This window comes from Numida meleagris, chromosome 3 (assembly GCF_002078875.1).
Source record: "Numida meleagris isolate 19003 breed g44 Domestic line chromosome 3, NumMel1.0, whole genome shotgun sequence".
NCBI lineage: Eukaryota > Metazoa > Chordata > Aves > Galliformes > Numididae > Numida > Numida meleagris.
Genome location: NC_034411.1, coordinates 2,973,187 through 2,999,129, shown reverse-complemented (window position 1 = coordinate 2,999,129; position 25,943 = coordinate 2,973,187). Strand labels below are relative to the sequence as shown.

The window sequence follows — 25,943 nt, the reverse complement described above, 5'->3', positions numbered from 1 at the left end:
TGAGGAAGGAATTTCCTAGCAATCCCCCCCCCTGCAAAGAGAGAGGAAATGCCCAGGAATCCACATAGGGATTTTCTTAAAAGCAAGGGGGGAACTTCCCCCCAAAGGAGAGTCCTTTTCCCCACATTCCAAGGGGGAATTTCCTCCAAAGAGGAGCGCGGGTTCTCCTGGCCTTCCATGGACATTTTCACCAAGCCAGGAGAGGGCTGCTGATGTGACAGAGCTGCCCCTTTCCCAGTTAGGTGCAGATGGAGCATAACATGAAACCAACGTGAAAATGGTAAGAACTCTTCAACATGATTTTTTTTCCTTACCTGTCCTTTGTTATGAAGTGGCTGCTAACAGAAAGAAAATTCACTGATAACGATTGCAAGAATGTGTTGTACACTAATAATGAAGATATGCAGCTTGATATAGCATGGTACAGAAGTATTTAAAAAAATCACAAGTTAATCAGATTTTATGCAAGAAATCCCATTCAGAGAAAAGGATTACATTTATTCCACAATCAATCAATTCTGTTACTGAAGAACACGAACTCTGACCTACGTCACACAGTAAATTTGAGCAGAAAGCTCCAAACCTTTCTCAACATCTTAGATGCAGCTCACACAGACTTCAGTGCTAACTGTAAACGTGTTGGAGGTGTGGGAATATTAAGAAATTACTGCTTGGAATCAAAGTTGCAAACAGTTTTAAAGACACTGGTATATTAGTCACTGAGTAAAGGGAAACCTTGTTCATCTTTATAGGCAGCGATCTGCTTTTCACAAACTATAAAAATACTGACAAAAGCAGCAGCTTGGTAACACAGACAGGGGCACTTTCAAAGGAAGCAGCATAGGAAGATGTGCTGAAGGATGACTGAAAGTGATGGCAAAAGAACACAGCACTTCAAGTGCTGAATGCAGAGAAAAGGAAAAAAAACAGCGTTTCTTCAGGAAACAGTTTTCTTTCTCATTAGTTTTCTATCTGGTTTAGCTAGATCACTCCTCAGCAAAAGACACGCTTAACAATACCATACTGTGGTCCTCGACTTCCAGATATTTCATTTGGTATATGCCATACTCAGAATACAGTGTCTGATCAAATAGACTTCAGCTACTATGTACAGCCTCTGTTCATTGAACAAGGTCATTTACTCCGTAAGAGTTACAAAATCCTTTCAAAAATCAGAAAACGTTTGCAGACACAGAAGGCTACAACAGGCTTTTTGATGAGCACATCCCAGAACTTTCAACGAACTTCCCAACATAGTACAAAACTACAGCGTGAAAAAACTCCTACCAAGTTACTTACAGGAGTTCTCTGTTGTCTGCTTACTGCCTTTACAATGTCTGCAGCCGCTGAGTTCAGCTGCTGGCAGGGCCATCACCTAGCAGGGGAATTACCCTGGGCATTCCTCTTCTCCGTATCGTCAGAGCTGGAGGCAGCGGCAGAGGGGGCTCCCTCCTCTCTCTGCCTCAGGTCCTCCTCTGCCCCCGGCGCAGTGCTGACACGCAGCAGGTGTAGGTACAGCAGGTCGTCCTGGAGGCAGACTGGCAAGGGCAAAGCCCGGATATACCGGTCAGATCGCAGCCGTTCACTCCCTAAGATGGACCGGATCTCAAGGCGACAAAGGTGAGACAGGGAAGGAATGACGGCTGAAAAATGACAAAGTCAAACAGGGAACAAAATCATACACCGCTTGTCTACAGTTACCTGCTTTAGACAGATGCTCCCGGGGTGAAACTCCACTCTCTACCAGATAATGAGGTAGAATTCTTGACTGCGAAGGATGCTTCACCGCTAGAGTCAGTATTTCTGCTAGAATATTAACTGCAATCATTTCCACACCTGCCATACTGATCCTTCTATATTGAAATTAAGAACTTCACAGGACTCTACATTTTGTAAGCCTGAAGACCTGGAGGTCTGAAGATCAGTTCTTGAATCTTTCAGTGCAGAATCATTAGAACTGTTGGAGTTGTAAGGGACTCCTGAAGGTCACCTAGTCCAGCTCCCCTGCAATCTACAGCTCCATCAGTGCCCAGAGCCCCATCCAGCCTGACCTTGGATGTTTCCAGGGATGGAGCATACACCACCTCTCTGGGCAACCTGTGCCAGTGCTTCACTGCCCTTATTGTGAAAAACTTCTTCTTTATATCCAGTCTATCCTCTATAGGGAGAGATGGTTTGAAACCATTTTCCCTTGTCCTGTCACAACAGACCCTGCTGGAGAGTCCTTCTCCTTCCTTCTTACAGCCCCTTCAGACACTGACAGGCTGCTCTCAGGTCCCCATGGAGCCTTCCCTTCTCCAGGCTGCACAGCCCCATCCCTCTCAGCCCGTCCTCATGGAGGAGGTTGTTCCATCCCTGGGATCATCTTTGGTGGCCTCCTCCGGACACACTCCAACAGCTCCATGTCTCTCCTGCACTGAGCACTCCCCACCTGGACTCAGTGCTCCAGGTGAGGTCTCACAGCGCAGAGCAGAGGGGCAGGATCCCCTCCCTCATCCCGCTGGCCAGGCTGCTTAGGCTGCAGCCTGGATACAGTTGGCTTTCTGGGCTGCGAGGGCACAGTGCTGGCTCATGTCCAGCTGCCATCCGCCAGCACCCCCAGGTCCTTTTCAGCAGGGCTGTGCTTCATCCTTACATCCCCAGCTTGTACTGGCAGTGGGGGTTGCCATGACCCAGGGACAGACCTTGCACTTGGCTTTGTTGAACCTGATGAGGTTCTCCTGGGCCCACTGCTCAGCCTGTCTGGGTCTCTCTGATGGCATCCTGACCCTTAGGCATGTCCACTACACCACACAGCTTGGTGTCATCCACAAACTGCCCAGGGTGATCTCACGGTTAATGTAGTTGATGAAGATATTAAAGAGCAGTACTGACCCCTGAGGGACACCACCCATCACTGATCTGGTCACTGAGCACCACTCTCTGAGTATAACCTCACAACCTCATCCATCAACCAGCCCACTCACTAAATCCTTATCTTTCCAATTCAGAGAGAAGGATGTTACGGGGGACCATGTCAAAGGCCTTACTGAAGTCCAGACAGATGATGTCAGTGGCTCTTCCCTTTTCCATTGACACAGTTACACCACCAAAGAAGGCCACTAGATTGGTCAGGCAGGACCTGCCCTTGGTGAAGCCATGCAGGTTGTCTCGTATCCCCTCCTCTCCCATGCACCTTAGCATAGCTCCCAGGAGGATCTAGTCCGTGATCTTCCCCAGCACAGAGGTGAGGCTGACAGATCAGTAGTTCCCTGGGTCACCTTTTCTACCCTTCATGAATGCTTCAATGTTGATTTCTTGTGTTCACTCCCATGACTAGCTTATCTCAGTTCAATAACTTAACACTCTTCAAGGGGGAAAACTCCAGCACCACAGCTGGCTTGCCTGCCCCGGCTGATCTTGGCTCAAAGAATGGAAAAGTGAAAGCTCTGAAACTTTCCCCCCTCCTTTTTTAGTCTCTGTGCATTTCGTTACTATTACTGTTCATAATAATAATAAATATATCTATATATAATACATTAAATATATTTTACATATTATATTGGCTGCCATTAGCGACAACACTAATATAGTCACTAACAGCAAAGGAAATAGCTCCCACTAACTGCCCCAGTAAAGCCTTGTTTTAATCCTAAAAGATATCCTAATTCGTATTAAATAATCCAAAGAAATTCTTATTTAATTACACTAATGTAATTTAGACATTTTCAAAATGATCACAGCCCCTTTTAAAGAAGAACATGTTTTAAGATGAGGCACTAACAAGGAGATCAGAGTGAAGCTTTTCAGCGCATACATCTCTGCAATGTCTGTATGCTGGAGCTGCTATGTTGGGTGAACGCAGCAAGCACTGGTGATCCTGGACAACCTGCTAGTGAACCTTTTTGGGTGACCACATCTCAATTATAGGAGTAATAAGAAACTCCTAGCTTTACAGGTATTTATTATGATGGTTTAGATAGTATGTATTTTAATTACTCTCAAATGCGTGCAGAACAAAGCAGACACTTCATGGGAAATATAAATTAAATTAAAAACCAAAGTCAGTGGGATATTGTCTAGAAAGTTTAACCAAGTAATACTCATCATCTCCCCTTCAGTCTTCCAAGAAGCCAACCACATCACTTGAGGGAGACTTACAGTCATGGCTTGTATTTTATAGGGCACATGTTAATTCGAAGTGGAAAAGATAACCCAAATTGAAAACACCCAGCTGAAATACGTGAACTGAACAATGTAATGAGTAAAATCCATTCAAATGTGGTTTGCTTGTTTGCTTTAGGTAGCTGTTGTTTCTGCCGCCCAGCTTCTGGACAGGCAATTTTTATTGACTTTTTGACCTCCTTCACACAAAGAGCTGTTTCCCACTTACATCCTGGAGACTGCTATACACAGAAACTTTTTTTCCTCATTATGTTGCTTACCAAAGTGGCTCTTGGGAGTCCAATTGAATTTCTCTTTGTAGTCTGCAAGGTCTTGCTCTACAGCTGGAGGAAGCCTCTTCCAGTTCGTAAACTCCAGAATGAAATTAAGGACATCCTCACTCACAGAGTGAATCCTGTGTAACAGAAACTACCATAAGACATCATTTTACACAATAGTGTAGATATATTAATAGAAACAACGCACAGAAAGCTTTCTTATTCTCTAAAAAATTCTTAAATCTACATTTTTCTGTTTCTGTGCTTAAAACATAAGGAGAAATTCAAAGTAAAGGGGTCACAGTGTGACCCTTTACCAACATAATTTTATCATCCTCCCTTACTTTTTTAAAGGCAGTCAGAGAGCAAGAGAAGAATACCTGCTCTCAAATGTAAGTGCCTCTGTAATAGGCAGCACTCTTCTCTGCACTGACTTCTTATTCAATTTACACCTGAATTTGAGTAAGGTGTTTTATGCACAAGGGCATAAAAAGCATTACTGTCACATTTGGGGAAATAGAAGTCAGCGAGCATAGATTTATTTAACTGCTTGAAAACAGATCAACAGAATTTGCAGTCTGAAACTCTCCTACTAGAGATGGTGTTGATAAGCACTCCGAAATCAGTGTGATTTACATTTTAAACTTCTAGCAATAGCTTAATTGGATAAAGTGCATACAGAGGTTTGAGTAATAGCAGGTAAAAGAGCTGCTTTAGTGTTACACATGATGAACATCCACGCAATTTCACAGCACATCTTCTGGGCTAGATGTGTACAATTCTTAAGTCTTCATCTGAATGGAAATCTGAATATTCTGAACATACACAAATGCACACAAGATGTAGCAATACGATGTACTGAAGCAGCTCTGCCATGCTTTACATATGCTCCTCTGCTGTTCAGCACATCATAGATGCTAATGAACAACTGAATCTCACTGAGCCATAAATGAATGCATTTAAAACTACAAAGAGATAACAAAGCTACCGTGATATCTTAACGCTAACTGAAATTTAAACCACTATTTCAAACCAAGTAACTCTTGAAATTCTTCTTTCATGCAGTTGAGTAATGCATGCAACGAGGTTACAGATTGTAAATTATCTTGCTAACAGCACAGAAATCTGAACTGAAATCCAAGTATCGCGGACAGGAGAAAAACGGAACACAAACACTTCAAAATTTTAAATACATGTCTAATTCTGCAGTGCCTAATATAAAACATTACCAAGCAGTTACTTATATGTGGATTTTACCACAATATTTTGTTTAAACCAACCTCTAACTATCCATTTCCTCCTCTCCCAGCCCTGGGCCAGCTTCTACTTACATTTGTTTCCCATCCCTCCCGATCTCTTTCTCAGTATTTGAAATTCTCCCTACAATTACTGTATGACACATGCAAACTCAACCTACAACAAAACTGGGGGGGATTTTAAGAAATGCTGAATGTAAAAATTGAGAAGGGATGCCATTCTTCAGGGTAGCAGTCCTCATTCTAACTTCCTTCCAAAAAGAAACCCGTTTTGCTCAATCCAGCCACTAGCCATTAACCTTCTATTTCAGAGTTTCCATAACCCTCACCATTCCTGACCGAGGCAAGTGACTATCTCGTGCTGTCCTCAGAAAGCACATGTTAAATAGCATTGGCAACAGCTTTACAGATGAACGTACAGTATTGAAGAAAACAAGGTAACATAATCTGCTTACCAGAATCTGTACAGTAAATTCACTGGATTAAAGCCAGCCAAGAGCAAGTAAGGCAGCCATTCCTTGTACCCATCGAGGGCTTTAACCGCGTAGCTCAGAAACTCTGGTAACTCCTGGTGAGAAGGCAGCGGACAGCCCGTCTTTAAGAAGCGTCGAAACAAAGTAAACTTCTCGTGGTACAGGCAATATCCCAAATTTATCCCAAGCAGGGTGATCCCGTAGCTCAGAAGAACATCAATTAAATTAAAAAACCTAGGAACAGCACACAAGGAAGAGGATATTCCATTAGTTTTCCACAGAAGGCATTTGTCAGTTCACTTCTTGCTGCTGAGAAAGCAGATTTCCTTTACCACAAACCCCTCCACCTTCCCCCACCCAGAGAAAAGGCCATCACTCCATTCTGACTGCAACTGCTTCTAGAAAGCACCAGTTTAAAACAAATCTGGTTTGGGTGTCTCCAATCCTTACACTTAACGCATTTGTTCTCTTTGTCCTGAAAAAAGAACAACACGTGGTTCCTTCCAGTTCCCAACTCTTTACAGCAAGCACTTGTGATTAAGAGATGCACCCAAAGTCATCATTTCTACCGGCACCTGTAGCACAGAGTTACTGCCACACCACTCATCTGCCGTGGGCTTGTTAGAAAGCACTCTGCTCATTCACCCTGGAAATGCCACGTGTGTTGGATGCACAAGTATGCAAAATCAGCAGAAGAGCGCACACCTGAACTCAAGGACCAGCCTAATATTTGCAATGATTAAGGGTTTACATGCAACTGTATTTGCAGGAAGCTCTGCAACCCACTGAAATATGGCAAACATTTTAAAATGTGCTTCTATTTGGTTTGCTCTTTAATTAAAAAAAAACTTCTATTAAAATAAATTTTATCATAATCAGTTAAAATAGGCACAAATATTCATACATATTCAGCAGTGATTATCCCAGCCAACCTAATTCTTTTAACAGCTTTACCCAGGAAAGAAGTACATGACCTCAAGACCACCGTTTTAAATAAAAGCAGGCTTTCTCCTAAAAAGTAATTTCTCAAATCAACTCGACATGAATCATTCTGTTAGAATCCCAGTTTTAAGAAGATTTAATAGTCTTTATGAAGATACATTTTTAATGGAGCATTTTAGGCCTATGACGTTACTTCACATTAATAATCCTGTCTACAAAGGGTGAACTCATTTGACTTCTGGCAAAACATTAAACAATAGACAGCAATTAGTTGAATTTTAAAAAAAAAAAGAAAAGGTTTTCAAGTGTATTCCCTACGACATGAAATTTCTCCATTGTTCTAAGGTGTAAATGCTATCAGGTAATTGCTCTCAAGACTCAATTAAAATTTAAAACATTACAGGTCTGTACAAAGCTCAGCACTGCCAAGATGTAGCGGAGATCTGATCCTCTATCTTCCTTTCAGCTGCATCAATATTCAATCCTTCAGACATTTTACACATTGAATCAGTTTGGGAGGAGGACAAAGCGAGCTCACCCACAGCAACACCAAGATCTCTTAGCTCACTACTCCACAGAGTAATTTCCCATGGGAAAATGAAGAAGCTTCATTACTAAAGGCAAAAATCAGCAGTAGGGACATGAAGAACACCTCAGACGACACCACAGGTGTACTTAGGAGTCAGGCTTTTCTTTCTTACTCTTTTTTCCTCTACAGTAATGACATTTGCGTTATGAAGTAAGCATCACTTTATTTTCTGTTGAATACTAGAGGTGTGTTCTACCTATCAAACCCAAAGAGAAATGAGTCATGATCTCAAAGAATCTATCATTCAATTTTCAAGTCCTCTTTACAGTTATAGCATTGAGCTGACTAGCTCTGCTCATCTTTTGTACAAGACTGGCATACAGAAAAGTAAAAGACTACCTTCCAGTAATTCATCCTCACTGAAAATAATCTAACTAATTAGGAGTCCTCTGGATTGAATTCTCAAGTTGCGTTCCCAGAAGACAGAGACGTGTCAATAAGGCCTTCTGAAAGCACAGAAACCAGACTGCAGTTACACTGTACAGGAGTCCTCTTCTGAGAGCCAAGCTCCCCTGAGGAGCCCTCACCAACCACCACACACACCTGTCTGGTACTCATGGTTTAACTCTGTCAGCTCAAGAGTTGAGGAGAAAGGTCAGGAAAACCCTGCACATTTAATGGAATAGTTATAGACCAACGGAGTTACAAACCATTTCAGAACATAAGAGGTGTACTTACTTTCTTTGGAAAACCATACACATTGGGGATCTGCAGCTGAAGGTAGGGCACTCCTGAGCATCTGGACTGTAGCCTTCTTTAAGCAACATTTCCAAACATTCTTTATTTCCACCATATACTGCTGAATACACAGGGCTCACTTTGCCTTTTCCTTTGTCACAAATCCGATTGGTAATTGGTATTAGCAACTCCAATATACTGCAAATATTTAAAAACAGTGTTTATTTGTGTGATCTAAAGCTTCATTATTGCATAAAACTTAGTCGTTTTTGGTACTGTCAGTACAATTCGAGACAAAAACCCTACCTGTTTCTTCATTGCTTGGTTTGCTTCAAAGAAGAACCATTATCATTTCAGACACAGACCTATAACAGTGTGCTTCAGCATGGATTTGCACTGACAATGGGCTGAAAGAACTGCTCTGCCACGTGCAGACTCTAACATCTTGTACTCTGTCATTTGAGGAAGGCTGGCAATGCACTTTAAGTTGAACGAGAGATATTGGCTATTATCCAACAATCCTTATTACAGCAATAGAGTACCTCTGGCAAAAGCCAGACTCCTATGAAGCCTGAAAGCCACCTGAATGTATGAGTTGCAAATAAAATTAATATTTATTTCTGTTCGATAGTACTCATTGAGATACTGAAGCAGAAAAATCATTCAATTTCTTCCTTCACACCTGTGGCCCAAATCCTTCCCAGCTAACGAGGATCACTGGGAAAATCCTTTGCTATGAGAATTTACTGGCACTGCTCAGAGATCGCCAGCTCTGTATCACTGCAAAAGCTTGAAAGCAGCATTTGATTTAAAGATATTTCTAGCATTGACAATTTCACCAACTCATTTTCTGTTTCTGAGAAAATGAAGAAAAAAATCAACTCAACATCCACCAGCCTCCCCTTCTCATCAGTTTGAGAAAAGGCATCAATTTGACACACAAACTTCAGTGACAGCTCAGTTGAAGAACACCTGTTATTAACGGTTAAGATCGAGCATCTACTGATAATCTTGCAGCTAGTGTCATCATTAGTAGGTTTAAGTCACACATGTGCAAAGCATGGGGTTCCTGACAGATGCTTTTCCACAATGTCTGTTATGCCAAGAACTTCTTTCCACATTGGATGGAAAAGCGACTTAATTTGTTATTTGCATACAATAATTTTTGCTACTTCACAGTTGGAATGGTAATTCTAATTAAGAGCTGTTCAAGTCATATATAAATCATACGCTATTGTTATTTACATTTAAAAAGTAATAGGGCTACTAAGTGAATTAGTATCTGATTCAGCACAGTGTAAACCCTTCCAAACACATTCAGTTATGGATCGACCCAGATTAGACGCTGACTTCCAAATGGTTGTTCACTTTACTGGGACTGCTAGCATGTTTACAATAGGAAAGGAATTAGAAATTCTAAGCTACAAATCAGCTTGAAAACTCATTTTCCTTTCTCCTAGAGCTGAACATCCTCTTTGTTGGCTAGGCTTTTATCACCAGAACGCTTTCCCTGAATGAACTTTTAACCACCTACTTTTTATGGCCCATCTCAGCTGCTGCATGAATAGGCAACTGCCAGTTATCCTCATTGCAGTAGAGATTCGGATCTGCCCCTTTTGATAACAACAGTTCCACACATTTGGCATGGCCCTCCTGCGCGGCGATCAGTAGCGGAGTTGCTCTGTCTTTGGCCTGGCAGTTGATGTCTGCACCTGACAAAAAGACTTGGGGTTACTTGGCGTAAAATAAACAAATTCACATTAACCATTAACTGGTTTTCAGGGAGCGACTTCACAACACGAGTCTTTCCCACAGCAGTAAGGAAATGTTCACTAGCTCCTTGCTAACTTTTTTAACAGTCAGTGCACTAACATTAACTTCCCCAAACAATAACAAGAGAGAAGAGTGCTGGAGGAAAGGCGACGGGCGAGGCAATCGTTTGCTTGCAATTAATTTTTGGGATGTTCTCCCCTGCTGTTGGTTGCTCTGTTAGTATGCTTCCTCTGGTTAGGTTGAGGCACGCTCAGCTTTAATAGTTAGGCAGCTAATTTTGGTTGTAAGGATACATGCACTTAGACACACAACACTTGCTGATTGCGTGGATGAAACCACTGCTGTCACTTTATCACTAGAGAGAGGACTCTTCACTTAGCCTGAACAATATCCCATCAGAAGAGCAGCAGCACCAAAATAGTACTAACACAGTGCTACTGAAGGTTTTCTGAACACTCTGATGATCCTTAATCTCTTCACAGTTGTATTATTTCCTACTATCACTTGATGAAAACTACCCCCAGATTACTGAAACAACTTTTAAGTAAGATGGTGTTGCATCTATCTGCAACCAAAATCACATTTAATTATTTAAATGTGAATTTATGAAGTGCAAAAGTAGAATTAAAATGGTATCTGATGACAGGCTGATGTAAACTTAGAAACAACAAAGCCCAACAGAAGACTGCTATTACCATGGGATATAAGCGTTCTTAAGCTCTCCAGCCTTCCATATTGAGCAGCAACAAACAATGGTGTAATTCCAAAGTCATCCTTACACTCGATGTTTGCTCTTTTCTCCAGGAGTATTTTCATTATCTCAATGTATTCCTGAAATAAATATTTTTATTTGTAGCAAAAAAAAAAAACCAATGGGGAAATGACATCACCTAAGTTCCCCCCCACATTCTAAACAGGAATAAGAAAAAAATGCAATATAGTCAGTATTCTAAAGATATGACAAAAAAAAGTGTTGGAAAAAATTAGATGAGTTTATTTTCTCATATTTGCTCATTTGCAAATGGAAATTAATTTATTGGAACCATTAACGTAATATATTTCTACCCTGGAAACAAGTCTTATATCTCACTGACGAGGAGATACTCAACAGAACTTTCTCAGGAAATATTATAACACATTCACTTCCCACATACAGTAGTGAGCCAGTAAGTGCGTGCAGTATTTGTAAAACTTCAGTTATTGCTCCCAACATCAACATGTCATGCAGTTTCAGATACACCCTTCAGTCCACTGCAAGCCCTTGAGCATTTATGACTGTCAAAAGACGAGAGCTATGAACTGCTGCTCAGAACACACAAGTTACATGGCAATGGTACGATACGCTTACAGGTTACCTGAAATGCAGCTTGGTGCAAAGAATTCCACCCAGACCAGGAATGAGATCCTTCAACGCTTGCTCCGTGTTGGATCAGAAACTTTACAACGTCTGCACGCCCATTTTCAACGGCTTCAAATCGAACAGTAAAACAAAAAAACCCAGCAACTTCTTATTAAAGAACTCACTGAAAAACTCAGCTGGTCTCATCACTAAGTTCCTGACACAACATTCCTAATTATTTTATACTTGCTTATATTGGCTTTACTTTTACACTTAAAATGCAAGAACACAGGCGCGGAACGGACATTTAGTCACAAAATTTCTAGTTGGACACGTTAGAATCCCACTGCCATGGTGCTGGCACTGACAACAAAAGCAGGTTTCTCTCCTGTGAAAGAGAGGCAGCTCTGCAGTAGACACTTAACTACATGACAGCTTCAGTGGCCTCCTCAACTTAAGTAGCCCACTGGCTATGTTCCAACAGATTTCCCAGAACTTAAGCTTTCTTCAAAAAAGTTAAAAACTTTTTAAACCATCTATATGAAACTCATTCATCAGGCATATTTTTAATTTACACAAATATATTAATTAACGAAGGCTACTACTTAATTTTTTTATTGTTTTAAGACATAATCCAAAGCAGAACTTTCTTTAAAGAAGTGATTTCTGGATCTACTCCACCTCTGAGCCCCAAGCCTACTACTTGGACTAAAAAAGCATGAAATATGACAAGCAGAGAATTAACTCTGGAGTATACCACAGCTTCTCCCACATAGCAGTCACTCTGAGACTTCAGAAAAGCATCACCTAGGAAGAGGGCGGTGTTTGATTCGGTGGTAACTTGGTCAGGATCAACTCCAGCTTCCAGAAGAACCCCAACACACTCCAAAGACCCACAGAGTGCAGAAAGGTGCAATGCATTCATTCCTTCAAATGTCTTTGAATGTATGTAGTTATCAGATGGAGCTACAGATGACAACAATGAAAAAGGAATATTTAGCAGTAAGAAAAACACAGTTCCTAACTTAAAATATTTGAGGTATTGGATGTGTGAGGCCTGCAGGGTATCAGTTATTGCTGGCCATACACAGGTACTTGCTCTGAACTGATAAGATAAAGTAAAACCAACCGTCATTCACAGAGTATAACACTGCCATTTGTTCCTTACCATATCTTGTCAATATCTACAAAACAAATTTACAAAGGAATACAATAAGAGAAATCAATTTCTATCTGATGTCACTGGGGAATTGAGCCGCAAGTTGAACGATTTCACACCATTTCTCCTCACCTGCGTTAATTAGCAGCCTCAGACATTTGCTGGAATTGTGAGCTGCTGCCTCGTGGATTGGCATCCACCCCCTGTTATCGGGGACATCGAGGCTGTATCCCTGCCCAATCAGCTTCTGCAGCACTTTAGCATTCCCTTCTCTCGCTGCAAGTCCCACAGCGGAACACCGGTCGGAATACGCCTCTGTGAAATCCATCCTTTACTAAACAAGCCCTGTGGTGGGAAGGTGGGAGGGAAGAAGTAAAGGAGAAAAAAAGCAGCACTCGTTAGTACAAAACATACACAGATTACTACAGTACAGGGCCAGAAGCACTAAATCCATTCTTCCCCTTGCACAGAGCCCTCTCTGAGCGACCCATGAGCCAGAGTCTCAAGGCAGCAGGTCCTCGAGGCCAGCAGGTCGGCCATGAGCGGTGTGCCCCGCTGCCCAGGCAGGCCGGCGGCGTGCATTACACAGAGCGCGGCCAGCAGCGCGAGGGAGGAGATCCTCCCCCAGTGCTCTGCCCTGGTGAGGCCACATCTGGAGGGAGCACTGTGCCCCGTGCCGGGCTCCCCAGTTCAAGAAAAACAGGGATCTTCTGAAGAGAGTCCAGCGGAGGGCCACGGAGACGTGAGGGGCCTGGAGCACCTCCTGCACAAGGACAGGCTGAGGGACCTGGGGCCGCTCAGCCCGGAGAAGAGAAGGTTGAGAGGGATCTCACTGCGCTTATCTGAAGGGCAGGACTCAGGTGGATGGGGGCGGCTCTTCGCAGCGACAGGACGAGGGGCAGCGCGCACGGACTGAACACAGTTAGTTCCATACCGACACGGCGAAGATTCCCTCCTCGCACGGCGCAGCCCGGCACCCCGCCCCGTTACCCGACACGGTGCCAGGCGCTGAGGAACCACCCCGCAGCCGCGCGGCGCCGCGAGGGCGGCACAGAACGAGGGCGGCACAGAGCAGCCGCCCGCCCCGCCCGCAGCGCGCATGCCCGCGCCGCCCCGCCCCGCCTCGCCCGCCCGCAGTCGGGGCAGCGCGGCGGGAGGCGGCCATGTGGGTGTTCGGTTACGGCTCCCTCATCTGGAAAGTGGATTTCCCCTACCAGGAGAAGATGGTGGGGCGCATCTGCGGCTACAGCCGGCGGTTTTGGCAGGGCAGCACCGACCACCGCGGCGTGCCGGGCAAGGTGAGCGGGGCGGCCGGGTTCCGTCGGGTCCGCCGGGCTCCGCACCGGCACTCGGTGCCGCATCAGCGCCTGGCCGCGTGCGGGAAGGGCTGCGGGCGCGTGGGGCAGCTCCTCGCCCGACTGCTGTCGCTGTAACGCGGCGACACCGGCCGAGCGGCTGCAGCCCGCTCCCGGGCGCCGCCGGGAGAGCTGTCACCGGGCCGGCTGCCTCCCGCGCCCGCCCGGCGCTGTCGGGGCGGCTCCGTGCCCCAAACCGCGTCCTGCCAAGGGACCGCCGGCCGTAACTCCCGTCTGGGAGCGGCCATGAGGTCACTCACCGCACTCTGCACCTGGAACGTAACTCCTGGTAGCTTCAGAGTGCGCCTGAAGAGCAGCTGATGCTCCACCCTGCCACTGTAAGGCACCGAGGACGAATACCGCCGGTTTATTTCGCTGTGGCAAGATGCGCTTTTTAACCTTCAGAGTTTTAATTTTCTCCTTCATTCTGTTACTGTTTCATTGGAACGTATGGGTGTTTAAGGCACTGGAATGAGAATAACACAGCCTCACTGTGCTGGGGCCCTCCCCATACAAGGGCTAAAGAGCTCAACAGACACTAAAGGGACAATAGGTGACAGAAGCTCCCAGCAGGTTAGATGAATGCCTTTGATGTGGCAGGACCGCCGTTATTTACAGCTGTAGATGCTGCTCACGGTTGAGTCATCAGAAATGCGAACGCATCATAAATGTGTAGGAACCGACACTCGGCACGGCGCTAACACCTCACCAGCGTTCAGCGCTGCCTTTGTATCGCGCCGAACATCTTCTCCCCAGGCTGCCAGAGCAGCCCTCAAACCTGTGCCCTGCTGGCTCCGCTCTGCAGCCGGACCGGAGCTAGCGGGGGCACCCCCAGCGAAGGCTATGAAGAATGCACAGCATGCTATGTGTACATGGAAGGCGTTTTCATGTAGTCCTAACCAGCACAAATTCCTACCTCAGACACCAGCAGGTGACTTTTGCAGTACTCACAGTACTGAGTAAGTGTTTCCCTGCCGCTCTCGGGGCTGGATGGATGCAGCACGTGCTGTGATGCTGGCTGCACAGCCGAGTGCTTTCTCAGCGGGAGCTACCAGCCATCCGTTCTCAAACTCTGCTCATGTGTGTTGCAAAAATTCTGTTCCTCTCTTGCACCTGGATGGACCAAAAAAACCATTCCGAAACCATTCCAGAGTTGTTCAGGTGAGGCCTAAGAGCGTCATGTGCAAGCCTCCTGCACTTAAGAAGCTGGGCTTTAAAACAAGTGTTTAAAAATCAGTAGAGAAAGTCCGTTCCTTTGGGCTTCATAAAGTCATAAAATCCTCACAGGCCAGTGTTCCTTTCTTTCTGCGCTGCATTACCTTCTGTTGGGCTAACTGAAATTCAGGGGAATAGCCAGAGTGTGTTTGTGCAGATTCTGGAAATGCTGCAGAATGGCCGTGCCAGCTCACTACCAGCTAGTGCATCCTTTGTTCCAGGAAGCTCCACTGTTTGCATTTCTGCCCCAGTCCTGGTCGTGCCCAGAACCATCATCTGCAGCCATACGCAGCCTTAAAACAAACAAAAACCCTGCAGGGGCTCACGCACTGCCCTATTTCTATTTAGAAATAGTATGTTATAATTTATGCCTATTGATTAATGCATGTTATTTTTGATGACGGAAACGCTTAGCGTTAACAAAACACACTTTCTCAGCACCAACAAGTTAATGCCTTCTGGAATTACCCTGTCCATGAGTTGTTGCTGCTAATTCCTCACCGTGTGCTGAGGAAACACACCACAGAGACTTCCCATTTACCCAGGCCTGATGATCTCTGCTATAAACCATTAAAACCTCTGTAACGTCAGGAACAACGTCTCTTGTAGGTGAGCTATAGAAGAAATTGGTCCTTCGGTACCAAAGCATTTTAAAGGAGAGCAGTGAAATACTAGCCAGCAAGTTCAAAATGCTCTCCTGAAAACACAAGTTGCTACAACATTCCATGGTCAGCACAACAACACCATACAGAGCACTGTGACATACAATGGCTGCAAGCTGTTAGTGCAGAACTCAGTTGGCCCTGTACTCATACTTTGAAGTGCTCGGCTGATAGCTAGTTACCATCTTATTACAGTATAAAGTGATGCTTTCATCATCTTGTCATTGGATAAGAAAGCCCTGAGTAATAGTAAGCACAAGTGCTTGCAGAAGTGGCAAATTCAAATGTCCTAGTCCAAACTTCAGAAAAAATGGCAACAGAAATGCAGTCCTACGTGACTCACATGAAACTTCTCAGACTAAAACCTAGAGGGGCAATTAACATCAATTTAATAGAACATAACCAAAGCATATCTTAGTATTTTCCCTCCTAAAAGTAAGTTTCTGAGCTTTTTAAACCTCTCCTAGTACGGCTGGCTTTCTAACTTAGCATTACTGGGTTTGGTCACCCATTGACTTCCCAGTGTTTCCAAATCCTTCTTGAAGCATGCATCCTCACAGTCACTTTCTCTATGCAACTGCAAGGGGGGAAATATGTTAAAAACATCAACATCTGAAAAATCTCTTCTTCTAGTAACAAAGCACACAGCTTGGGCTACAATAATAATCCAGCTCCTTCTGCAAAACATCCAGTTTTCCATATTCACAAACTGTATTTTTAGCCTCCAGTGTTTGAGAGACTCTCTTCCAACAATACCAGCCTAACCTACCGTTCCTCGGGCTACCTTAAAAATGCTGAATTCTTATTACTGCAGTTCTCTAAAATACTCCCAGGTTCCAAGATTCGCTACAAATACTAAGAGCTCCTCAATGAACTTAAAATTCAGGGCGTAATCTCACCCAGATGCACTAATCCGAACAGTTGTAACTTTGGGCAGCTCTCTGAAGAGCCCCATATTCGCACACCCCCATCTGTGTTTGCGTCAAGAAACAAGAACAAAGTTCTTGTACAAGAACTGAGAGCTGTGTCTCAGTGCAGTGCCAAGTTAGGACTGCAGGTTGGTTCTGCCCGTTGCCCCGCGTTCTTCTGCGCACCTGCTGCAGCTGCCCAGTGCCCAGATATTCAGGCAGTCTCAGTGTGCGCCTGGCTCTGCTGGAGACTCTGGACCTGACCTCTGGATGTGCCTGGAAAAAGAAACCCCAAGGAGATGTGACGACATGATGAATCGAGCTCCAGCTGCCCGCTCTTAACCCCGTGGGACTCCTGCGTGCTCACTCTGATGTGATACCAAGTTCATAAAAAGTGAGCGATTCAGCTTAAGGTTAATTCATTTTAAGGTAATGAAGGCCTTTTAGCTTGTTAAATATGAAGTGGAGAAAAAAGAGGTAATCAAGCTAAAACCTCTTCTAAGGTAACGTTCCCTTTTATTCCATCTTATTTTCATACTCGGATGCCAAAATGAATTGATTCTTCTACCAGTAAACATTCAGTATCTTCAGTATCTGAGCACTTTAACATACCATTGAAAATAATCTCACGTAGCAGTGGAAGACCTTATTTCTGTTTGCCCTGTTAATTTCATAGGACGCATCAGCTAGACCTGAGGAACTGCAAGCTATGCAAGACTGACAGGAGTCCCACAGAGACACCTGACTTAGGAGATCATTCAAGTTTGCAGTACTCCTTGGGCACAACAGAAGTCATTTTCATTTATATGATATAACTAGCCATTTACAGATGCGTTATCTTCTTTACTTAGCTCGCAGAGGTAATATTTGTGGTTCCATCATGCTGTTTGGTTTAGGTAGTTCCTTGCAAACCAGTCACACAAATAGCCTGGCTTTCCCTAGGCAAACAGATTGTTCTCCCATCCCATAGCAAATCTGAAGGTGAAGTTCTCTTCAAAGAAAGGCAGCTTCTGCGTAAAGAGAAAGGAAATTTGGAAATAGAGCAGGTGTGAGAGTTGCATTGTAAATAAACTCTTAATATCAGAACAAGGAAGGCTCAGAACAACAGAACAAACAAAACTAATAAAATACACATTCACATTGTGGAACTCATTGCCACAAGACTGGGCAGAAACATATATCTGGACAAGCTAAGACAGTAAGACCGAGGATAGGTTTTAATGCTGTGACTGAGTCAGAAGAAAGGAAGCATATCGCACATAGGACCGTCCCTATTTGCGCCTACACCTACACATGCATGTGCACCACCACCAGCTTCTTGTAGAAGTGCTCTGTGTGTGTGTTTCTTCTACTGCATTGGGTGCTCAGGAAGAGTGTAAAACAGCCACTGGGCTTCAGTGAGCGGCCGTTCGCCTAGTGTGGCAAATTGCAGTGTTTCTTCCCAGTTTGTTAAGCCTGACATATTTAGCAAACCATTTGATCATCACAAGTTTCCCGTCTGTGAAAGGAGAGGCAGCCTAGCGTGACTTCACTGTTATTGCCCAGATGAGATTTGTGAAGATATACCCTACAGATAAACAGTCAATGGTATATTTAGCCTAACTCAAGGTGAACCCTTCAGCACTATTATTAGTGCAGCGTGTTAACTAGCTTCTCTCGAGGTTTAAAGCTGAATGACAGCGAAACAGCCCCAGGTAATTTACTGATTGAGACTCTTCTCAAATGGCCCTAAGTGAACAGGTACCTGAGTCAATTTTTTCCCAAAAATAAACAGCCTTTAAGATGATAAAACGGCTTACACAAGTGAGAAGGTTCACCTCACTGCTGCTTTAGAGGAAACACAGCGTGCTCCTGACAAGGAGCAGCGTGACCAAGGGTGGTATACTCCGGATAATTCTGCACTAATGAATTATTGTCATTTACAGTAAGAGCTGCTTACTGAACTAACAAGGATTTCCATTTAATTGTAGCCTGGAAGAGTTGTGACTCTGGTTGAAGACCCTGAGGTACAGTACTCCTGTTCTGTCTCTATAGTATAGAGACTGTCCTATTGTGTTCCCAGCCTGTGTAGTAAGTCTCTATTAATTTTTGCTTCTCTACAAGCCAATAATTGAGTTATCTTTACTGAAATGAAACGTTCTCTCAAAATGAATTGGGAGTTACACCAATGACTCTTCGTTATTTTGAATAAATCCGTCAGTCTAAACTAAGCAACTGGAAGTAGTTTGGGTCTGTTATTACAGAAGGTGTATTTTATTTCAGGGTATATATGGTGCTGAAGATGCACTGATATCAGACATCAGATGGTGTGTGGGAACCATAACCTCAGCCTCCCAAACTAAAAACTGAAACACACCAAAATTACGTCGCAGTGATTAAAAGGATTCTCTTGCTTTAATTTTTACTGCACGGATAAAATGGAATGAATGCCACAATTGTGCGTTTCGTTTCTACTTAATACTGTAAAATTAGCTCAGAGATAGAGGTAAGTTTAGCAGTAATTGTAAACTTTGACTGTTTTTGCAGTTAGCAAAACCAGCAAAATGCAGTGCGCTGTCCCTCATTGTGATTTTCTGTACCTTTCTAGTAAGAGTTTTTTTCACATTACAGTACTGCTGGGTACCATTATGTTACAGACTCCTATATAGACAAAGAATGGTTATGTTTGTTGTCACTCCGTTTCTATTGTTAAGCAAACTTATTCATTGCCATAGAAACTTTTTTCCCCTTAGCAAACCAGTTTTGTTTGGATGTGTTGTTTTTTTTTTCCCCTTTTCCCCACAATCTGGTGCAGCCAGCCAATCACACCTCACACAAACATCAAATGATATGAATGTGCTGGACTTCAATCTTAGCAACTCATTCTACAGTTCCACAAGGTCACCTCACGTTGAGTCTCCCTTAGCAGAACTACAGCCATTATTCCCCTGCACACGCACCAATGCTGGTGGCAGCAGCGCTTTCATTGGCAGTGCCAGCCCCCAGCTCCGTGCCAGCTGTGTGTCCTTTTGCACCAGCATGACCCCGTGCTGCTTGGAAACATCTAGCTCAGTTATTTCAGTTTGCTCTGTCCAAATCTCTGTGCCAGTTAAAAGGAAACCCCGGTGGAAAGGAACACTGTACTCCTTGTCGCATTTCTGGCTTTTAATTTCCCATTGTCTGAAATAGGATTCACCTACACTGAAAGCCAAATGAATGAAGTAGTGGTGGTTATATCTTTAAATGAATGTCACGGATAACAGACCACGATCATTTTCCTGTGCTGCATCAAACAGACAAAACCAAGGCAGAAACAGCAAGCTCAGATCTCACTCATTTGCCCATGTAAACCTTTGCAGGAGTGTAACTCACACCACAGTTAATACGTTCTCAGGAGTTTTACCCATGATGAAAAAGAAACATGGAGACTTACAGAGATGGTGATGAAATGTATCCCAGCAGTGTTGGCTGAGGCGCTAGCTGTGCCACATCTAATTGTGCAAACTCAAGGTTCAGCTCAGCTTTTTCTTCCTGGGCTCGGTGTCAGTGTGGCAGCATTAGCGCTCTCACCCTGCCAGATCTGTGACAGGAGGGACACCCTACCCTTAAAAGTGAATCCGGAAACACAGAAAGGACTTGATCAAAATTACTTGGAATTTGGCACTATTTACAATTTTAATTTTCACTCCACTATTTTTGTGAGGTCAGGAAGATACTTGGTATCCTTTCTGTCAGCTCTCTAATAGCATTCAGAATCACATGAAGGCTACCTGTTATTTCAAATTTAGTTGCAACAAGAAATTGTTCCATAAGAAAAGGCTCAGCATCAGGAAGAAGGTAGAGGATCGATCTGCATAATTACTATTCTGACTGAAGATTTCCTAAATAGAACAGCCCTCCTGACTTGGGACTCCGAGAACAGTGCGAGAAATAGCTGTAGGACTAAAAATGGAGGAAAAAATTGCAAGTGTTTTACCAAAATAAAGCAGAAAGACATTCATTTCTGAGTATGCTTCTAAACCCTGCTTGGATTTTCTTTTCTTCTGTCCTCCAACAGGGGTGTGTATGGGGTGTTGCTTACAGATTGCCGGCTGGACAAGAATGCGAAGTCAAGGCGTACCTGGACTTCAGAGAGAAGGGAGGCTACAGGACTACAACCGTTGTTTTCTACCCAAAGGACTCGTCAGTAAAACCCTTTGATGTACTGCTGTACATCGGAACTCGCGACAACCCTAACTACCTCGGTCCTGCGCCTCTGGAGGAGATCGCCGAGCAGATTATTGACGCAGTTGGCCCCAGCGGAAGGAACACGGAATACCTGTTTGAACTCGCTAATTCTATGAGAAATCTTGTACCAGAAGATGTAGATGAGCATCTCTTCTCCTTAGAGAAACTAGTAAAGGAACTCTTGGAAAAGGAACAAAACCTAAACTGCCTATAAAATAACTTCTTCCAATGGTATTGCTTCATCTTCAGAGGAATGGTTTCGTTGCACAATGGGTATATGCCTTGGAGGCATATTTCTCTGTACTACGCTATCTTATTTATTTTAATATTGCATTCAAAAGAGTAGTTAGTTATTAAAACGTACTGTTTTAAGAAACGTTCTTTTGGGAATCTATAGAAAGGGCAGCAGGGGAAGTGTTTTAGGTTTGAATTTGGTATATTGGTATGTTACCCAAGGATTACATCTTTCTTTATAAAAGTCACGAGAGAACCACTTAAGCCTCTCTGTTACTTCAGGTTTAAAAAAAAATCTTCAGAATATTTTTTAAGATCAAAATCTGCATTCACACACAACTCCCGAGTCATTTAAGCGATGGTTCTTTCCAATTCAAGACCACCAGCACGGAGCTCAGTGCAGCAAAAGAGATGGACGTTAAGTGCTTCTTGTAAATCGCATAGTAAATGCGTGGCAGAACACTTCCATCAGTGTTGAACTTCATGGAAATGAAGTTATTCCGCTGCGTCAGTGACCTCATCCCATATATCCTAGTCTGTCCTTAGGCACAGAGGATGAAGTGTTTCAGTGGTAGGAAAATAGTCTTTGCCCTTGGCTCATTACGTCAAGCCACAGCACAGGGTACTCTGACAGAAACAAGCCATACTGTATCAGTGCCTTATTTTATTTTCCAAGATTAATATCAAGAATAAATCTAAAATACTGAAATTAGCTTAGAGCATGACTTGAAGCCACGGCGCAACAAGAATGTTCAGAAACTCAGCTCTGATATCTGCCTTTAGATGTTGTTGCAATTCCGTGTCTTAAAAATTCACCGGTCTCTGAGGATATGCTTTAAGTCAGCAGTTTTCAGAGACTGGAAACAAAAGCTCATTAAGAAAGGAAGCCCCTTTTCAGTCAGCTGACATGCGTTGTATGGGCTGCCAGTCAACAAAGGTTGGAAAGCCACCAGCTGAGGCCAGTAGCCTTACTTTATGCAAGACAGAGGTGAATGGAGTTTCCGTCCCGACAACGACTTGTCTCGCTTCTCAGAATTTTAAGTTATTCTTGTAACTTTTATCAAAACGTATTTTTGTATGTGAATACAGGAAAGGTCCTGTTTCAAATACCATGTAGCATCAGGTTTTCTCATACAGGGAATGTATATGTTTAGTAGTAGCAGTTCAGAAGTCTATATCTTGCATCAGTACTTGCAAAAATGTCTGTTTCTACTATACGAGTTGTGCATTTTCTTTCTTTGCACTGTCCTGTTTTGTGTTTGTAATTCCTCAAAAGTGCTAAGGTTATCAGAATAGCAAGCTGCTGTTGTTTTTCTTGGCCACCTACGAAAGCCAAAAAGAACATCAGTGAATGTGAATAGGAAGCATTTGAAAAAGGCACCTAGATGAGTAGACTGTAGGATATTAAATTTCCAACCTAAATTCTACATAATTAGAGCATTTGAAATATGAAGCCGAGAAAGCTGTATTTTTTAAATACCAGATTACAAATTCCGTGTGCTTCTGGCATCTCTCACACATACACTCATTGAGGGGAAAAAAAAAAGCATATCACTTTTTAGAATCTACTGTTTAACGGTTCAATGCCACTATTTCCAAAGTATGTAATAGGGTCTCACTTGATGGACGACTCTAACCTCCAGAAGCAAATCCTCTGATCCTATCAGCAAAAGGATCGTACGTGCCGAGGCCCCATTCTTCATTTAGTACATGAGTTACTTGCAAACTCCTTTGGGTGTCGTGATTCTCCACTGCGCTGTGCTGGTTTAGGATTGATACAACCGAGTGGAAAAGCAACCCTGACTAATTCACCTGTGCAGCAGGACAGAAGGGTGATCCGGACAGCCGGCTGTCTGTAACGGCAGTCATTGCCACACAATGCAATTAAACAAATGTCTGCGTCACTTTGTGCACCAAAGACTGACAGTGACAGCCACCACCCACATCAGCACTGATGAACACATGCCATTTATGCATGCATTTATTCCCTTTGACTTAAAGAGTAAGTCTTAAGTGTTAGGGGATACTCAGCTGTTACTAAAAATGTTAGGTATGATTTATTTCATGAATACGTAAGTGTTCCTCAGCAAAACAAATCCCTCTTCTTTTCTTGTGCTTGCCTCGGACACAAACAAGCCGTAGTAAAGTTAAACCATGTAGAATGGCACGTCCACTTTATTCATTTTTTAATTCTTTCCTCCAAAGCTTATCTGTGTTCCTCAAAACAGGGCAAGGGATGCACGCACTCACTAATGATCCAAAAACATCAGCGATGATTCTCTCTTGAGAACTATATTTAAGTACTGTGTTGGGGCATTGTGGTTATGTATGGCTCTACACTCTGTATCTTAAATTATATTCAGGACATTGTTGGTTCATTTGCTTTCCAGATTCATAAAATTTGCAATAATATCTGTAATGATACATTCCAGTTTGTACATACAACTTCAATACAATAAAATGCAGCGCATTTATTAATGGTGTTGGAGAAAGAAATTTCCGGAAATGTTATCTTTAAGAAGTATCCAGTAATAGGACTGACACCACTGTGTATCTCATTAGCATCTCGTTATAAAACGCTGTTAGATATAATGATGAAAAATGATGTGCACGAGCTAGCTACCACTATGCAGTAATAAACTGTGCCAACATAAGCAATTAATTAAAGCAGTGGAAGCACATCTGAGCCCCCCTTCCGACAGCTTCACTCACCAACACTAGCACGGTGTGCTTTCACATCTGTTACCCACCACGAAACAAAAATTAGTACACGCGTTTCGTATGCCACATGCTTATTTTTCTTCCCTCCTTGATAGAACCAAATCTAAATTTGTGACAAAACGGTAAGAGATGTTAGTTAGGGTTTAATATGCAAACGCACGTGCAATAAGCCATCTCCAAGCTGTTTCCAGCAGTCCCAGCACTTCAGCTAAAAGCCAAGCTGCTGGCTGCCAGGGGGCTGCTGGCTGGCTGCACAATCAGCAGCACAGCAAACCACCAGCAGGGCCCTGTCTCCTGACTTCCTGCTGTGCAAGGGTATCATTTCTGTATGGTCACAAAGAGACTGTTTCTCAAGCATTTAGGCTTCTCTAGCAGTCTTTCAACTGCCAACTACGGTGCAGCTCTTACTATGCCAGCTGCATTCCTTCAGTATTCTTACGCTATCATCATTTCCTTGCTTCTCTGTCTTTTTCTTCAAGTGACTTTCCTTTGCTTCTTCCTCTCCTTTATCTCAGCTATCTTGCCCACATCCTTCTGGTCTTTTACAGCCTACGTTTTCTCTCCTGGCACCGTGCTCTCATTGTACGTGCATTTGAACTGGATAAATTCTCTTTCCAGCACAACCTTAGCACATGTTTAACAGGAAAAGAATTACATGCTTGAATAAATAGAATACCATAGCACAGCTCAGAAGTATTTGCTAGACCTGTGACCGCTGTTTAGTAAACTTACGCTATCTCACCTACATTATTTCCACCTAGCAATTGTTCTTCCCATCAAGGCAAAAGTTAACCAAGGGCATACAAACCATTTATTTAAACACTTTGGGTTAACTCAGCTCATTTTACCAGTGTACACACAGATGTACGTACATACATCATGCTGTTGGCAAGCATGATGAAGAATGGCCTGAAACAAACCGCTGGAAACCAACTCACTTGCACAGACCACACAGCAGCCAGAGCTTCCTTTCCGCATCACCTCTTCCTGTGCCTTCACACTCCTCGCACCAGCCGCCTGCTGGTTCACTTCTCTCATTAAACATTTAAGAATTTATTAAGAATTGCTGTATGCTGCCAAAACATTCCCACTGTCCCACATTATGTCCCTTTGCCAGCTGCAAAGCAGATGGTAAGCTGCCCCACGTTCCTTCTTCCTCCACCATCTCCCATTGTGGCCCAACCGTGTCTCAACACTTTGGTCTTAACTGGAGATAAAAGCAAGCACTTGCCTCATTAGATTTGCCAGAGCATTAAATAGTGCTATTTCTTCGATCTGCCAAGCCTATCCTATATCACAGAAGCCATGTTGGCACTACTCTAAAAACTTGGGGAAAAAATGAAAGGAGGATTCTGTGACACAACCCAGCCAGCAGTTACACTGGTGCTCCCACAGCACGCCTTGCTGATGGGAGCAATACAGGGTGGCCAGCAGTTATAGTGCTAACAAAAGGCGCGCATCACCCCATGCAGAAGGTTTGTTGAGCTGTACACAAGTTTTAAGCCTTCTAGTACAAGGATCAACACTTCAGTAGATTTCTGCAGTACTGTAACAGATACTTGGGTGAAACTATCAGGTAACTATTGGCTTCCAAGGGATGGAACACCTCCCTGTGAGGACAGGCTGCGAGAGCTGGGCTGCACAGCCTGGAGAAGGGAAGGCTCCAGGAGACCTGAGAGCAGCCTTACAGTACCTGAAGGGGACAAACTCTTAAGCAGGGTCTGTTGTGATAGGACAAGGGGAAATGGTTTCAAACTAAAAGAGGGGAGATTTAGACTGGATATAAGGAAGATGTTTTTGACAATAAGGGTGGTGAGGCACTGACACAGGTTGCCCAGAGCGGTGGTGGGTGCCCCATTCTTGGAGAGGTCAAGGTCAGGCTGGATGGAGCTCTGAGCACCTGATGGAGCTGTGTGTGTCCCTGTTTAGTGCAGGGGAGCTGGACCAGGTGACCTTTAAGGGTCCCTTCCAACTCAAATGCTTCTATGATTCTAGCACAAGTAAGTGATGTG

The 25,943-nt window shown here is 43.6% G+C and overlaps 2 protein-coding genes across 4 annotated transcripts in view; one reads left to right on the top strand and one right to left on the bottom strand.

Annotated features, from left to right (window-relative positions):
- Positions 459-25,943, bottom strand: part of ASB3 (ankyrin repeat and SOCS box containing 3) — a 26,424-nt gene continuing 939 nt past the window's right edge. The window contains exons 1-10 of one of the 3 annotated variants that reach the window (XM_021391970.1): positions 13,565-13,694; positions 12,763-12,975; positions 12,279-12,437; positions 11,488-11,600; positions 10,828-10,963; positions 9,894-10,071; positions 8,360-8,557; positions 6,133-6,384; positions 4,425-4,558; positions 459-1,643 (exon numbers count right to left, since the gene is read on the bottom strand). In XM_021391970.1, coding sequence (XP_021247645.1) covers positions 1,372-1,643; positions 4,425-4,558; positions 6,133-6,384; positions 8,360-8,557; positions 9,894-10,071; positions 10,828-10,963; positions 11,488-11,600; positions 12,279-12,437; positions 12,763-12,958 — 1,638 coding nt within the window. In that variant the 5' untranslated portion in view covers positions 12,959-12,975; positions 13,565-13,694 and the 3' untranslated portion in view covers positions 459-1,371. Of the gene's footprint in view, positions 1,644-4,424; positions 4,559-6,132; positions 6,385-8,359; positions 8,558-9,893; positions 10,072-10,827; positions 10,964-11,487; positions 11,601-12,278; positions 12,438-12,762; positions 12,976-13,463; positions 13,695-25,943 lie in introns of those variants that run through there. The other 2 variants (XM_021391972.1, XM_021391971.1) reach the window with 2 other exon arrangements.
- Positions 13,731-23,685, top strand: CHAC2 (ChaC cation transport regulator homolog 2). Its single transcript, XM_021391977.1, has 3 exons — positions 13,731-13,928; positions 18,741-18,776; positions 20,807-23,685. Exons 1-3 carry the CDS (start codon positions 13,794-13,796, stop codon positions 21,188-21,190), a joined length of 555 nt encoding a protein of 184 aa, XP_021247652.1. The 5' UTR covers positions 13,731-13,793; the 3' UTR covers positions 21,191-23,685.